The 17,152-nt window shown below is 43.4% G+C and overlaps 2 protein-coding genes across 10 annotated transcripts in view; one reads left to right on the forward strand and one right to left on the reverse strand.

The window, feature by feature from the left end:
- LOC135911319 (CREB-regulated transcription coactivator 1-like) overlaps window positions 1-10,406 on the forward strand; it is a 149,118-nt gene extending 138,712 nt beyond the window's left edge. For all 9 annotated transcript variants that reach the window (XM_065443545.1, XM_065443541.1, XM_065443543.1 and 6 more), the window contains 2 exons: window positions 99-351; window positions 1,567-10,406. In XM_065443545.1, coding sequence (XP_065299617.1) covers window positions 99-351; window positions 1,567-1,796 — 483 coding nt within the window. In that variant the 3' untranslated portion in view covers window positions 1,797-10,406. The remainder of the gene's footprint in view (window positions 1-98; window positions 352-1,566) is intronic.
- Window positions 10,407-10,410: 4 nt separating this feature from the next.
- LOC135911321 (apolipoprotein D-like) overlaps window positions 10,411-17,152 on the reverse strand; it is a 13,934-nt gene continuing 7,192 nt past the window's right edge. The window contains exon 5 of the mRNA XM_065443546.1: window positions 10,411-10,672. Coding sequence (XP_065299618.1) covers window positions 10,548-10,672 — 125 coding nt within the window. The 3' untranslated portion in view covers window positions 10,411-10,547. The remainder of the gene's footprint in view (window positions 10,673-17,152) is intronic.

Consider the following 17,152-nt stretch of genomic DNA (forward strand, 5'->3'; position numbering starts at 1 on the left):
CCGACCGTGTGTATACTTCTACCCTTTTATGTGTGCCTAATGCTTCTTTTGAAGTGACTGACTCTCTGTTTGTTTACTCACAATTGTGGGATTTGCAGATGCCTGACGGGAGGTACTGTAGCAACCCAAACATCCCAACCAGTGCTTCCTCGGGGAGCGTGTTCTTCCCGGACATGGGTCCAGGGTCGGGAATGGCCGGGGATGCCTTAAGCTGTTCCATGCCTTACTCTCACGACTCACTATATTACACGGGTGACTTGCAGTACTCAGCAAAAACGGCTGCCAGTCCTTCGAGTGGAGCACCACAAACACCCCAGACACCTACCAGCATCCCTGACATCATCCTAACAGGTGGATTTTTTTCTTTGGCCGCTGAAGATGACTGCAGTAGTTCAGTGTCTCTGCCACATGTTGCCACTTATCTAAATAGAAATAAATGTTAGGTGGTCGCATTTGCCATTGCTTCATTGTAGTAAAAGTTAACCTTGACTTATGTGGTTTGAAGAGCAGACTAAGGGAAAACACATACATAGGTAGTTTTAATGTCAACTGCATAAAGCCACCAACTGACTTGAGGACACCGAAATATTTTGTCATGCTTCATTATTCCTACATCTTCACATCGCTGAAACTTGTCCTACAGATGTGATGATAATGGCCAAAATTTCAGCGGCGTCACAATGTACCGTTCAGTTTGTCAGATTTGGCCTGTGCAGACACAGGTAAACTCAACTACTGCAACCAACAAAAAGAGCAAGGTATTTGTTTTAATACATTGCCAGCATCATCTCGAGATTGAAATGAGCAAAAAGATAGTTATTATTTGGCTTAGCAAATCCACTAGCAGCCTACTGCATCCAAACCATGGTCCATCGGACAAGCCAAGTCAGTTTGTCAAGCTAGCAGACTTGTGCGTTTACTATGTGTATTCTACGTGTCCAGCATTAGCTCTTTAACATGTTAAATTGACACAATCTTGTGACACAATCTTGCACAACCAAATTCACACCATTCCCTATGGATGAAAATAAAAACAACTTAATCACCCCTGCTGGCCATAGAGAGTGTAGTCACTAAAAAAGAAAACAATTAAATGTTATTATAGTTATAAATTAATTAGTATAGCAGTTAATTTGTAACTGATTTTCTGAGCTATCCATTGCTGAAACTCAGCTCCAGCATGTCAAAAACGGTGCTATAGGTTTTGTATGGTTTAAATTTCCATGTGTAAATCAGCATTTTGAGGTATAAAACTCAGCATATCAAAAACAATATATTGGGCTTTGTGTGATTAAAATTGTGTTAATTTCATCCTTGCTGGCTATTCCTTGCTGGCTGCAGCTGTGATAAGGTTTTAAGTCTGGTTGTTGTTGAAAGTGTCCTGTCACTTCCTCTTTCGCCCTTGTCCTCAACCCATTCTGTCTACTGCTTGTAGTAGTCCAACCCAACTACCACTGCTTGCCAGACTGTGTACTTGTTTTTGGTAATTTTTCGTCTATCGGTGTCTCTTGGCACATCTCGCCTGCTTCAGGTTGTCACACTCAGGCATTGTGATGCGCTTTACAGGGCCTGGCACAGATGAGGCAGCTCTGCTCAAAGGGGCCCTGCAGCAGGGCAAGGTGGATGGCCAGTCTCTGGGCTCATTTGACTCAGCTGACCTGTTCTCTGCTGAGGAGGCCCTCCGCGCAGGCCTTGACCCTATCGACATTGACGGCCTGCAGATCCTGACCGATCCTGACATGGCGGTGATCAGTGACCCTGCCGCTGAAGAAGCCTTCCGCCTCGACCGGTCGTAGTGGTCGCCACAGCTATGGCCGCCCCAGGAAGAGGAAGAGTACGAGGAGGAAGAAGAAGTGCTTAGGGCGCCAGAGACTCCGCGGGCGCAGCCAGATGCGGGGCGAGCCACGGCTAGCGAAGACCGCCACGATTGAACCGAGGACACACACAGACCTTGCACTCCCTCCTTGCCTCCTGCGCTCTCCCTGTATCTCTTATTGTCATGCTTGACTTGGGATGTTCGTTCCGCTCTCCCCATTTTTATACCCATGTTGGTAGCACCTTTGCGTGCTCTCACTTACAACCAGGGGTGAGCTTGTTTGTGGGGGAGGGAGATCACCAACGATGTGCAGAACAGTCCAAAGCAAGCCAACTGCTTATGCTGAGCATATAATGACTGTGTGCTAGGTATATGTTTCATCTTGACAAAACCCATTATTGGTCATGCTTTGACTGCTATTGACCAGTGTACCATCAGTTGGTGGACAAACTTCTGCGTTGGCATCCCTGCGTGACTTGCATGTTTGTGATTTTAGAGGGCATGGAGCACGTGAAAAGGTGAATGCAGTGCTTTTGGTGCAGCAAGGTGAATAGTGGGTCTCAGCAGTGTTCTGAAGGAAGAACGAAAGTCATTTGCCCTCCTGTTTTTCTCCCGAGTGTCTTGCTGTTTGCGGAAATCTTGGGATCACATGCAGTCCTGTCTACACGTCTGCAGACTGGGGAAACTGATGAAAGTCTGGCAAGCACCCATTTGGCCTGTGCAATTGTGGGCAAGCTTTGCCTTCACATTAGCCGAGAAAGTGCGGGTGGCACCACTTGGGCTAATTGCACCTCAGATGTCACTGTGAGATTGCAAGATGCAGCTTTCTTTCTTGTTTTTTTGCAAATGCTGTAAATAACAGCCGAGATGGGGTGGCTGCTGTCTTGAGAGGCTGATGGCCTAATGCTATGACCTCATAGCAGCAGTTTGTGGCATGTCAGTCCCGACTTTGTTGCAGCGATTGCTGCTAACACTTTTCAAAGGCAGTGGAAATTCCTGCTCGTGGTGCATTGACGAATGCAAGTGGCATTAATGCACCAAACTTGCAGCTTCGGTGCAATGGTGATACCCAGTAGTTGTGCCAGGCTTTCTTGTGCAGTTGTGGCATTCCAAGCCCCATTTTATCAGCTTTCACTAAAGCGGGCAACAGCAGTCGGTAAGTGTGTGCCCAACTACCTTCGGACTGCGGCAGAGTCACCAGACAGCTCTCATAGCACTTCAAGATATAAAGTTGTGTGTACAGTATGAATTTGTTTTAAAAGTTGCTTGTTTGTCCATCCATAAGCCTTAGCCCTGTGGCAGTGGCAGCAGGCCAAATTGACGCTAGGCTGATGTCTTTAGAGCCATATTGTTTGTTGTGTAAATATATATGACGTGAAGAGTTTAAGTCTCAGTACCTCTTTATTTTTGTTGTTGTCATGGTTTGGCGCGCATGCATGCCCAAAGCTATCGCCCTTTTTTTGTATACTGAATATTAAATGGGGAGTCGGGATTGATAGATCATGTAAAAGATTGAACTTTTTCAAAATGGAAACATTGCTACTTCACAGTACTTTCATCCTCACCTTCATCCGTGGTTCTCATGTTATATACAGTACTTGAGCTGTAATGTCAACTTGTATAGCATTTTCTTTTCTTCATTTCCTTAAAATGCAAATTTCAGACCCAAAGTAACCTGTAAGAACGGTACCTTGACATCAATTTTTAGCTAATACAATATATATTTCATTCAGAATGAAGCATAATAAGCCGATCACAGTATGTTGCTAGGGAAATCCCTGATATATAATTCATGGTTTTCCTCCTATGGCATTTCCTAGGATCATACTGTATTTATGGTAGGACTACTGAGCACCAGTGTGGTAAAGAATCAAAATGTTTTGATCTGATAAGTGCTTCCAACATCATGTTTCTAATACAGTTAACTTCCGTTAATACGGCCCTGACGGGACTGACAAAATTGATCGACTTATTCGGCGGGTTGAATTAAAGAAGATGCAAAAAGAACTGTCAAAACACACCATTGATTCATTTGGCAGTATTTGCACGATGCTAACACGCCCCCGACTCAAACGTGCACCCGGTTTCTATGTGTCCAAAGTATAAATATAATGTTGAGAACATTAAAGCTCATAAACAAATCTAGCACGTGCAATCAGTACAAATCTAACACGGGCCCAATCTTTTAGCAAGGAAAATGAGAAAGGATCTAATATGTGTTGCACAGTGGCAACCAGTACTCCAAAGTCAGCTTCGCCGCAATGCAGTGTGTGTGGAAAAGCATACAAAGGCCGCAAACACTAATTTTGGTCGTATTTTCGCAGGCAAAAAAAGGGTGCTTGTTAGAATTGGGTAATTATCGTAATTAGCCATTGTGAGCTGCTGTTATTGCTTGGAAATCTTCCTAAGGCAGGCCGAAAATAGGCGTTTTTGACGGGAGATGGGGTGTGCTCAAAGCATTCACTGTTAGCTAACCTGAGACAGATGCTGCTAGTAAAGGAGTCGCATTTGGGGGCACCAAAGGGGCCAGGCGCATGCATGCTGAATGGGCAAGTTCAAATTATTCATAGAAGACCAATTTTAGGATCGAAATAACAATAGTTTGGCTCATAGAAATGTATGGGTGTTGGCTGGGATCTTCGATCGGGATCAGGTTAAGCAAAAAATTGACTTAACTGGAGTCGAATTCTTGGAAGCTTACTGGGTCGTTTCCATGTGAAACGTCCCAGACCCAAAAGTGACCATCATTGATTTTCTTGAAGAAATTTGGCTACATGGCTATTGTGTGAATAAGGTTTCACCAAAGTATTTTCATCAAGAAAAATTTTTTTTGATCACATGAGTGCTCTTTGAAATTTCCAGAAAGATGCAAAAGTTGGTTGAAGGTACTTTTTTTTTTATTCAGGTCTGAAACTAGGTGCAATAACAAATTTTATTTTAGAGCATTGTATTGGCATCCTTCTTTCATGACGTCATAATTGAATGCATTTTAGAATTTCCCGTGTTTATTTGGCTCAGTAAAAAAGCAATAAAAGTTGCATTTTCAGAAATTTTTTGCATAAACTGCGCTATTTTTTGAGCTACCATAATTTTTCTTCCTTTTTGCCTGTTACTAAAGTCTCTGCTAAAGATAATTTGAAATTATTAATAAATGTATTTTTTTAGAATAATACCCCCAAAGCTGGCAAGAAGTGGATCTCTTGTGATATTCAAGCCAAATTTAAGCATTAAGGCCCTCCATTTAAAAATATGTCAGATAGCTCAATATATGCACCAACATCTTAGCTTGTGATTTAGAAATTTTCATTCAATTAAATTTTGTCTGAAGCGAGAAAACAGTTTACAGGGACTCTAGTAACAGGCAAAAAGGGAGAAAAATTATGGTGGCTAAAAGAATAATGCAGTTTATGCAAAAAAGTTTTGAAAATGCAACTTTTATTGCTTTTTTACTGGGCCAAATAAACATGAAAAATTCTAAAATGCACTCAATTATAACATATACAAAAGAAGGATGCCAATATAATGCGCTAAAATAAAATGTGTTATTGCACCTAGTTTCAGTCCTGAATAAAAAAAATTTACCTCCAACCAACTTTTGCACCTTTGCGGAAATTTCAAAAAAGGGCTTACGTGATCAAAAAATTATTTTCTAGAAAATCAATGATGGTCACTTTTGGGTCTGGGACGTTTCGCGTGGAATGACCCTACTGTGTACCCGTGGTTCTTAAACATTTACCTTTTGTGGAAGAACTTGATGCACTCCAAGTCATTCATGGTCTTACCAACTTTAGTATGGCATTTCGCCTGGTTGTATGATTGCAGGCTGTAAAAACCTTGAGTTGAAGGGGGAACCAAAATGAATTACTTCGTTACAACCATTACCCTATTATAATAATTTGCCTTCACAGCCATCATTGCCTGCTAAATGGGAGAGGGGGGGGGCAGTTTCTTTTGGTTAAGCCAACGCAAATGCAGCAGCCAATCATGGACGGTGAAAAATTGAAAAAAAGAGCACACATGTTTAAATTATTCTTCCAATGAAGCCAATAGTCCTTTATCGAATATCCACCTCTCACTTTAGTGAAGTGCTTCGAAAATGAAAGGATCTTTTTCAGCGTTGATTGACCGGAAGCCCCTCCGTACACGTTGCCACTGACCAAATTAACCACTGCCAACCTACCCTTCTCCGCACTCTTCCTTATCCCCTCAGCTTCTGTCATCAAGCGGAATTTTCGTAGTCTCATCTTGTTCCTAGCAAAATCTATCTTATCTGCCATTTGCTACAATTGTGTCAAAGTGCGAGCATGCATCATCAGTGAAAACAGAAACTTCAGAAGCAGGAATTATGGAAGTTGAACTGTTGCAATGGCCAAATTGGAAAATGGTGACGTTCATCAAAGGTTGGCACTACTTAGTAAAAAGAATGGTGACTCCTGGATGGAAGGCTTTAGATTACTAGCAATATGCTTGCATTAGATAATGAAAAGATGAAACTGAAGAAATGTGCTGAATTACATTAAACGTAATCTAAAATTGAGGAAAAATAGCCATCCAATGACAAATATAATCTAAAATTGAGGAAAAATAGCCATCCAATGACAAATACTGTGGTTGTGGGTTATGCTTCCTTCTAGTGCTATTAGCTAAATGAGGAAAATTGATGTCAGTTTGCATTTTGCTTCCACTCCCCATATTCATGTGTATAACTCACTCATGCATCTAGCCTGTACTCCCAGTTGCAGCCTTCAGAGAATGGTTAAAGGACACCCTCAAGTAAAACTTGTGCCAATAACTGCATGCAATCGCACAAAGCTCTTTCTATGAAAAAAGAACTTGGCACAATTTAAGGCAAAATACATAGCTCCAGAAACAATTTTGTTTTGTGCCATTAGAGTTTGGCATGTGCGTGACAGCAGCATTGCTGTGCGTTGCTGTTAAGCTGGCCCTTGAGCAAAATTTGTGCACATCCACGCCCCAATGTTGTACTTAAGCATCTTGAACCTTTGGTGCAGGTTATACAAGTGCAAATACAGCGTGTTCTTATCTGTGGTGTACTGTGGAGTAACTGCCTCATACTATGGCTGTGTTCCAGTACTTGCCGTAGACGGCAAAGTAGATGGCCAAGCGGACAGAAGCCATCTTAAGTCTGGTTACAATACTCACGAAGACGTCAAAGTAGACAGCTTAGCGAAGACAGCATCAAAGTCAAAGACGATGCAGGCTACTTTTCTGTCCAAACAAGATGGCGGCTGAGCAGGACACTTGGAAAGCGACGGGAAGGTTTTCTGCGCACAAGAAAATGTATACATGCTATCCTACACCCTTAATACAAGCTACGTCATGTTTTTCATAATGGTAGACGCAAAAGCTTAAAATACATAAATGTGCGCTTTTCTGAACTTTTTCCTGTGGCCGTGAGGTGGCATCATGTTACAGAATCGTCTTTCATACGTTTTCCAGACGGCTCGAAGTGCTTTCCATTACATGGCCTCGAAGCTGTCTCAGCTGTCTCCTTAGCTGTCTACGTAGACTGTCTCTGATGCTGGCCAGAATTGGAACGCAACCTATGTCTTTAAGAGCAGAGGCACTTAACACAGCATTGTAGCAAAGATGCATAACTGTACCTCTTAAGAGTTACCTCTTAACTTAAAGAGGTCTCTCTAACTGTTTATAGTGAGATTAAATTTTTTTTTTTCATTCTGTGGCATTGAGGCAACAATATTGCACGAACACTATTGCAATCTCCCTATAGCTTATTTTAATGGTTTATATGCCCAGTGTGTACTTGTTACGCGTAGAAATGTAGCATTTATATTGATGACATTGTGTCATTTTTGTTATGGCTACACTGGAATTTAAACACAGTGGCTATTTCGTTGTTGTGGTAGCCTAGTCTTCACCACATTTCACCATTAATGGTGAAATTTCAGTATTCAGAAACCACCACTGTTTGAACATTTTCGATTGTACATCATGGGGGGTTTGTTTCATAGCAGACCTTTCTTTTCTATTAAGTTTTCTACATTTATTGCATGTGTGTGTGTGCATTGTGACATACAATCACAAATTGCTCTCTTGCATCAGTCATTTTATTATAAATTTGTATTGACATTGGTCGATATGGGGCATCTGAAGAATGGTGTTTTGCATGTTTGTACATGTGATCTCTGCTAAAATGTCTATACACAAACTGACTAAAACTACAGGCTCACTGTACTTACTGGTCATGTAAATTTGGTTGTGGTTATTTGTAGAGGCAAACATACTTTTGAGAAATATTGCCACATTAGCCTCGAGAAGTGCCAAGTAGTTGTGCTTTGGGAGCTTTTCTGGTGACTCTGCATGTGGATGTGCTACCGATATTGCAATTGGTAAAATTAAAGGGAAGCTTTGTGCAGAAAATGGAAGGTGTTAAATGATACTAGTATTGTAGAAACTTTCTTTTAACAGCCATTTCTTTTAGCACAATACTGAGGCATGTTCTGTTATTCAGTTTCTGCACTGAAAACGGCTAGGCTTACGTGCAAGCATTTACACTTGTGCGCTGTGGGCATGTGCAATGAACCCTTGGTGGGGATGCTCAGCTTAACTTAGGCTGTGTAAATTTCTTTATTTGTTTGTCGCTGTAGATACTAAATGAATTCTTTATTCTCACCTAGCATTCCAAGCAAAGCTTAAGAGTTACGACCATGAAATTGATGCCCTTAAAGTCTTGCCAGCTTACGGTTGAGCCAACAAAAATGATGGAAGAAGCACTTGTTAAATGCACATTTCGGGAGTGAGCTTTGAGAGAAGCTTGTTATTGCTGTCAAGGCTTCTTTGCCATGGCAATTTGGGAGCACTGATGTGGTTTGTACAAAAGCAAGGACAGGTGTGTGAAGCAGGCAGGCAGTGTGTTGGTCACTGCACCATAGCGTTAGTGTAGTTCCATCTAGGAAGTTTTGCATTTGAGTGAGTTGCTTGATGGCAAGTGATGGGTAGCAGCATTCAGAGCTTGAAGAAAGAGGCAATGTTGTCACATTCAGCCAGCAGGAGTATAAATGCATTTGTTGGAGGACTTGGATGCTTGGTCAGAGGAGTCCCTCTGACCAAGTCCCTCAGAGGAGTGTTTGGGATGAGGTCCTTGCTTTCCATGTGTCATTCTCTTGTGCTCCGTTCCCAAGATTTTCCGCTTGAGGCACTCGTGCGCAGGTTCTTGTTAGCAGGGGCTTGCGCATGCATCTTTTCATTTTCAATGATGGAGGGCAACATGCACACTGTCACAGGGACCGAACATACCTCTTCCTTTCTGCACCTATCTCTCCTGCTGTTCATGAGAAAGGAGGAGGAATGATGAACGATGACATGTGTTTTTTGCTGTACAGTTTCACTAGGTTTTTTTTTCTATACTTCTCTTTCTATCTCTGTATTTCGCCCTCCCTCCTTGATAGTGTCATTTCTCGGTGCAGAATTTTGTGTGGGGAATGTTTCAGAACCATGGGTCACCGCATTCCCTATTGTCTCATTATCAGGCGTTTTTGTAGTGAACTTGTGGCCATTCGCAGAAAATGCGTGCCCACCATGTTGTGGCTAAGGCTCAGTTGAAGAGGCTTCTCCTGCAGGCTTGATTTATGAGAACTGCTTGTCAGGCAGCAGTGGTGTTGGGAGAATATTGTTAAAGGTACGAAAATGTAATGAACTTTTCAGACAGTAACAATACAGGCTTTAAAGCTTGAATCACTGTGACGCATGTGAGACTGGAAGGATGGAGATTATGGGCAGGAAAATACAGAATTGGCGTACGGTTATTGCTACATTTCGGTAACCATTCATGCTTTTCTGCTTGTGTGAGTGGGCAAAGTGTTGCTGGTATAATTTGAGGCATGTTTTAGCAACCAAAAATGCGCTGTACTTGGTATTGGGGTGACCACAATCGCAACCCAGCTAGCTGTCTAAAGTACTGCATCTCGTTGTGTTGCTGTCTTGCCTGGCAGCATTCTTAAGCGTGCTGTGGGCATTGATGCAGGAGGAGCCTGTGCATGCTGCAGCCAAGCAACAGCCACATGTTTTTGTATAATACTGTACAGCATAAACAGGAGCCCGCACTTTTCTTGCGGAAACAAACTGCCATACTGCTCCCCCCTCTGACTTGGTGTAGCAGATCTGACACCAGAAAACGGATTTGAGTGCCGTGTGTGAAAGCAATCAACTTGTAAAAAGTTTTGTTTGTTCTAATGTTTTCCCCCCTCCCCCTTTTTTAATATCTCGCCTTTTTCTCTTGGTTCTTGTGACCACTCGCCCATACTTTTGCGAGTGTTCAGCACGCAATGTCTTGTTCGTTGACGTTTGTTGACATATAACGGCTGCCCGTTCTTTCACCCACCCCTCTGCCGTCGTTTCGTGACCCTCCCGGGACGCTGCGTGTGAATGGCACCGCCTAGACCACATACGTGGTCGCCGTTCAAAGAGCGCGTCGCTGCACCCTTTGTTCGGGATTTGTTAGCGTCTTCTTGCCAAGTTGTCTGCTCAAGATATTATGTTGTTCGTGTTCGTAATGGTTTTATCATTTGTACAGTGAATCATTATCAATGAAGAAAAGTTACAAAGTTTTCCCAACTGGTCTGTTGTCGTTTTATTTGACTGTGCGGTGGTGGAGCCTGCATGTCCGACTGCGGGACCCAGAACTTCATGCTGGTGGGTGTTGACGACAGACTGGTAGCCAAAGCTACGGCACACTCTACCGAAGCAGTGGCTACTTGCAAGGTGTCTTGCTGAACAGGCGTGGTGGAATGCCGGTCCACTGCTGGACGTAACCACGCAGGTTTGCGAGGTAAGGCTCCGTCACGGTGTGGTTTCGGCAGAGGATCCAAACGTACACTGGGTGAATGCAGAACAAGTGCGCAGGCTAAAGTGCTCTGAAAACTCCAGCAATTCAAAGTAAATCATATTTGATTGGCGGCATTCAATATAACGAACTTCTTTATATAACAATGTATTTAACTTTTCATAACCTCTTGTCCATAGAACATATGATTAGAACCTCAGTATAAAGAAGTGTGTTTGTATGCGATTTCAATATAGCGAAATTTCGCTTCCGCTGCAAAGTAATGACGAGACAATAAATGGAAACTTGGACGCAGATGGTCATATAATTGAATTACAAGCGGCCGCTTGCAAACGCACTTCAAATCGCACGCGGCACGACAAAAGCGACCGCCAAAGTGAAGCTGCATCATGTACACTTACAAATGTACACCCTTAGATCGTACAATCATCGTCATCCCTCTTGCTTGCATTTCTTTTCTTGAAAACGCTGCACTCGCTACTTTCCTGTCGAAAATGCTCTGTCATGCTGATAACGCGCAGGCCGTTCGGGACATGGGAAGTACCGGGCCCGCAGCGTTAAAGAAGAGAAATGCGGACACGACAGATGACGATTATTGTTGTGTGGCAAGATACAACTCAAAGGGTGTAATTTTGCTGAAGTGTGCACCGTATAAAGTCCAAGTGCGATAAGATCCACTTTGTGCTTTAGGTGCGAGTGAGTGTGCGAGGGTCAGAAAGATGGTGGCTTCACGCACGAGTGTCGCCTCTCCTCGCGAGCAAAGGGAAAGGGGGGAGGGGAGAGCTCGCGGTAACGCCATGGTAACGCTATGGTAACGCCATGGTAACGCGATCAAGCGCGCGCGATGGGCGGGGGGTTGCCGGCGTCGCGGCCGTGGCTGCGCATCGTTGAGCGCGTACGCAGCCTCGCACCCTGCTTTAGAGGTAATCTGCCGCATGTTCAAAGAGTGGGTGTGCCCGGTCGGCGTGGCATCATGTAAGCTGTCTTCTCGCGCGTTAACTATTAGAGAGTTTTAGCTTGAGCGTTTTTACGGCCAGCGGGGCGGAGCGGGCGAGCGGATACACCAGCGGAGAGGCGCGCGAGAAAATGCGCTGAAACTGTTTAATAAAGGTAGGTTATGTGTTTTTAGTTAGTTATTTGGTTAAACTTCTAAACGGGCCTGAGCAGCGGTCGCCGTCGACAACGCAGCAGCGCCGGCGCTTGTGTTGACGGCTGCCATCTTGAATACCCATACACGCCCGCGCGCTTTTACGCACGCTCGCGCGCTGCCTATCGCTCCGCTGGAGAGGGCTTCCCAGCGGGCGTAAGCTGCGCTCCGTAAAAACGCTGGCCGGCCCAGCGACGTGCGCATGCGCAGTGGCGTCTGCGCTCGTCCGCTCCGCTCCGCTGGCCGTAAAAACGCGCAAGCTAAAACTCTCTATTGAAGCTTGCGTAATCTCGAGTTTCGGTGTCCCGTTAATTGGAGCGACAGGCAGACGAAGCATTCGCTCCCCGCTGCCGGCGCTTTTCATGATAGCGTCATAGAGAAAGGATATGATAGCGTCGTCCCAGTGCGGACGACGCACTGCGGAGTGCTCGCGAAAGCGAAGATATCGTCGACGTGGCATGAAACGGTATCATTCGTCGCCGATTCTCAAATTCAGCAAAATGAATTGTTTTCTCATTCAAATGGTATTTTGGTTACCAGTTAATTTTCGTTAGTTGTGCATTACGAGTGGTGTGCTATACCAAAGATGCATCCATTTTGTCCACTTTCGTAGGTAAGTAGGCGTGAAATAGCAAAATGTATTTTGTAGTGCCTGAGGTCAGTAAAGCAAGGCAAATGTTGTGTCACAGCTAGACTTACTTGCTGTGATCGCATAACCCTTTACCTCACGTGTTATTAAAGAAAGAAAAGAAAATTTACATAACCCTATAACCTTATCGATGTGCTTGACTGAACAGCACATTAAATAAATCCCCGAAATACACTGAGAATAATATATCTTCAAACACTCATAAAGGTTTGTTTACTTCTAGAGAAGTTTGGCGTCACTGCACTGCTTGAAGTTGTTGGCTTTTTGAGCGTCAAGTAAACAGTTGAACGTCCCGGACACAACTCCTGTGGCCTGCGAGAATTCTGATGAAATGGACTGTTACGCACAATCGCATTTAGTCGTGTAGGACGGCCCTAGTGCGGCACACATCAAGCCCAATATCGCAAGGACTGCCATTCAGCAGTCTTCATGCAGCACCTTCGTGCTGCCTTTCGCTTCAACGCGAATTCAGCGGCGAGAGCACAGCGCTCACGAAGCTATCAGCATTCGCCGCTCTCTGCCCCCATCGCCATCAGTGTAGGGAATTATTGGAAGTACATGGCTTTGCCTAAACTTCGTCCTTCTGGGTTCAAACGGCTTCGCGACTTTGCAAACACCTCGTTTTAAACAATGTACTGAGTAATAATTAATCAAATAAGCATTATTAAAAGTGTCCGACGGTAGGATTCGAACTCAGGACCTCCATAGCACCGACGCCCAATATTTATACCATTGCGCCACGGACGCTTTCTTTTTCTTTATTGCCTCGCTTGACACAGAGCTTACGAGCTCAGAAGAACAGAATAACAAGATTCTAGTACCGAGAAGCGTCAGCTATTTGCTGACTACAAGTCATCAGTATTTCGGCATGTGCAACAACATTTCCAATCTTGGAACCCACTCCGGTACATACATCTGCACCTTCTGCACTTCGACAAAATGGGACAAAGATTCGCAAAAATATTCACGAACTGGCGTAACGTCGATATCCGCATTGTGTACAGCAGTCCCGAGTTCGCCATATACTGTGCAGGCCCAGGAGCATAACCATATCGAAAGGCACATCATCGTCGTTTTCGACCGTAGGATAACGGATTCCATGCGGACTTAATGGCAACAGTTTTTTCAAGGTTCTCTGTAAGATGTCCCAGAAAAACACCCCGCCCCAGCAATCTAAGAACACATGCTCAATTGTCTCTGGTGTTCTGCATAATAAACAATGAGTACCCCACGGAATAAATAAACCATTTTCTTCTAACCATGTTTTTACGGGTAAGGTTCCCGTGTGCAGCTTAAAAAAAATAAAAAAAGAAAGAAAAGGTTTTAACCCCTGGCGCAACGAAGCATTTTTTTTGTCCGCGTTTCAAAACATCTTTTCATTTGCTCGCGCAGTATAATTCACGGTACAATGGCACAGAAAATAACGCATCAACAAGGTCTTTGTTTATTACCTTTCAGCCCAATACATAATCTATGCTGAGGATACACGCCTTCTCTTTTCAGGAACAGATATACATGATCTCGTGAATCTAGCTGACTTGACATTAGAAAACACATGCAGCTGGACACTTAGAAATTCTTTACAAATTAACTGCTCTAAAACTAAAGCTGTTCTTTTTCGCTCTACTTCCCCACTTTATGAGCTCATTCATTCTTATAATCTCATGTTGAACAATAACAAAATTGAATTTTCTTCTACAGCAAAATCGCTAGGTGTAATTTTTCACGAATACATGAAATAGGATCACCATACGGAACTTTTACAAAACAAACTTTGCAAAGTCTTGGGCGTACTGAGGAAATGTCAGCGTGTATTGCCAGTCGCTCAAAAGCTTTCGACATTTAAGGCACTCTTCGCATTACATCTGCGTTATTGTAACTTAATTTGGGGTAAACGAACACAGCAATCCACAAATAACCCGCCGTGGTTGCTCAGTGGCTATGGTGTTGGGCTGCTGAGCACGAGGTCGCGGGATCGAATCCCGGTCACGGCGGCCGCATTTCGATGGGGGCGAAATGCGAAAACACCCGTGTGCTTAGATTTAGGTGCACGTTAAAGAACCCCAGGTGGTCGAAATTTCCGGAGTCCCTCACTACGGCGTGCCTCATAATCAGAAAGTGGTTTTGGCACGTAAAACCCCAAATATTATTAATCCACAAATAATCTTGTTATCCTAGAAAAATAGGCCGTACGTTCTGTTGCAAACCTACCATTTAATGCACGTACTTCACAACTATTTGCTAAATATAATGTAATTAAATTAAACGTGCTATATGAATACACTTTATACTTTCCTTTAGATATGATACTGTAAAAAATCGCGGCTATATACACAGTATAGTTAACCTGCAGCTAAATCATTCTTCGCGCCTAAACAGACACTCGGAACAATGGTATGCGCCACGGCTGCGCACAAGAACATTAAGTTATTCAAACATTAAGTTATTGCTTGCCGAAGACATTAAATAATTTCAAGATTTCTTATGAAAACGTTCACACACTCTCTAACACTTCTGTTTTAAGCATGCTGTGTTAAATATGTTCATAGCTAAATTTCATTTTTTGTAAAATGCGTTTTTCTTTGGATATCATGTATTTTCTCATTTGAGACCGACGTTGAAATGTTTTTTTTTCTTTTACTGCCATGCTGCCTTAGTGAACCGGGGACGTGGGGCTAGTCAAGCTGTTTTTAATGCAGCTTTTTCCCCCTCGTCCCAACCACTTTTGTGAAACGCCATGTATGTGGTAAATAAATGAACTTGAACTTGAAAATGAACTTTGTGCAGTTTTTTTACTTGACACCTCAGCCAAACATTGCAAAGAAAAACGCACCGATAAGAAGCGGAAAGATGACACCACTTCTTTTAGATATCCCCTTACTGGTCCTTGCTGACACGCCGAAGACACAAACTCCGGTAGCACTTTACCTAGCCTCAGTTGAATCATAGTTCTGAGAGAGGTGTCATCTACACCTCTCAGAAAAACGGACGCATGCATTGGCAAGCGACATATAACGCCCTTATGAATTTATCGCGGGCAAGCCAATGCATTCAGACGCTTGACGCGTTTCGATTTGGGCACTTCGACGAGCTGAATGAACCGTTGCAATTGGAAGCGATTGTGCGCGTTTGCAGCGTCTTCTGCATTTAGAAAAGTAAAGAAGGATCTGAAATTTACGACAATGAAGGCATACAAATTAAGCATAATGAATCCACAAGCACGTAGATTAGACAATGGCGGCCGCATTTCGATGGAAGCGAAATGCGTAAACACCTGTGTACTTAGATCCAGGTGCACGTTAAGGAACCCCAGGTGGTCCAAATTTCCGGAGTCCCCCACTGCGACGTGCCTCATAATCAGAAAGTGGTTTTGGCACGTAAAACCCCTCAATTAAATTTTTTTTTGAAGATTAGACAAATCCATGTACGTCCCTGTAACTAGGAGAAGCCCCCCCCCCCTCTCCACACACACGCACTGCTAAAAGTGGGGGTGGGGGCAAAGTATGTCATTTGCCCTCCCTCCCACTTCTGAAAGCGGGCACTTTCGGCTGCACGCTGGAAAGTCCAACAAACCTACAATTGAAGCTAAATATTATTTCCTAATTGAGTGACCACTTTAGTAATGCTTTTCTTTACTGCGCATACCCCACTTGGACTGCGAGGATTGTTATTTCGGTCTTCTCGGGACGCTGTGTAGCGGACCACGCGCGTGATTCTCCATATACGCTCGCGTTATGGATGGAGAACGCCTGGCGCTAGGCAGCTCCCACTCTAAGAAACTGTCAGCTTACGCAACTTGCATCATGTCCAGTTTTTTGGGACCATTATATTCGTATTTGAAAACACAATCAGCTTGCTACCATTGACCTGCGGGCAAGGGAAGTCCAGATAAAGTATCATAATCTGCTCCGCCCAACGACTGGTGTGTCGTATGGCATGAAATCGGCGGATTATCATATGCTGGAACTATTTAATCTCTGTGCACACATAGCCTACATAGTTTTGCAGTCTCAATATCTTATCACGATCAAAAATCTAATCTCACGATTAATTTTTACGAGATATGCTCGTGAAAATGATCTTTGTCGAACGTGCGAGCCATTTCAATATACCCATAGAATTCAAGTTTTTCAAATAATTTTTCTAAAGGCATGTGTCACTTCTGACTTTGGCGATTTCAGTTTCAGGCGGTTTCTAAATAAGAGCTACACTATTACTTGTTTGTCGGCAGGAAAAAAAAAACAACAACAGATATTTCATATTTTGAAAAAGTGAGGGCCACTTATTGGTGACTTGTACCGAAATTTTGCGCTGTGTAGATTGCTTATGTGCTGTGAAAACCGTTACTGAATAGTCACTTTCTTCCAATTTTTATTCGTTATAGACGGCGTTTAGGTGTTTTCCCTCCGTACGCTCAGTAAAACATACGAGGCACGGCTTTTATATTTATTCGAAGTATGAAGCAATGTTCTGAGTGACGAGCGATATATATTTGTTCCGTGTAGGTTCATTGCAGATTTTGTAAAAAGTTACTAATTGAAGCGTTCCGGAGTGTCCTACAGCCGCTAATCGAAATATTTGCCAGACTTCTAAAACAACAGCACGAGAGACGGTTGAAATGCCGTGAAAATAGCGAGAATTTTAAACACAATGCGTCGCGGAACTAATTTGCCTGCTTTAAATGCAAATGCTGCAGTTAATTACTAAACTACCGTT

Source organism: Dermacentor albipictus, chromosome 1, assembly GCF_038994185.2.
Source record: "Dermacentor albipictus isolate Rhodes 1998 colony chromosome 1, USDA_Dalb.pri_finalv2, whole genome shotgun sequence".
Classification (NCBI taxonomy): domain Eukaryota; kingdom Metazoa; phylum Arthropoda; class Arachnida; order Ixodida; family Ixodidae; genus Dermacentor; species Dermacentor albipictus.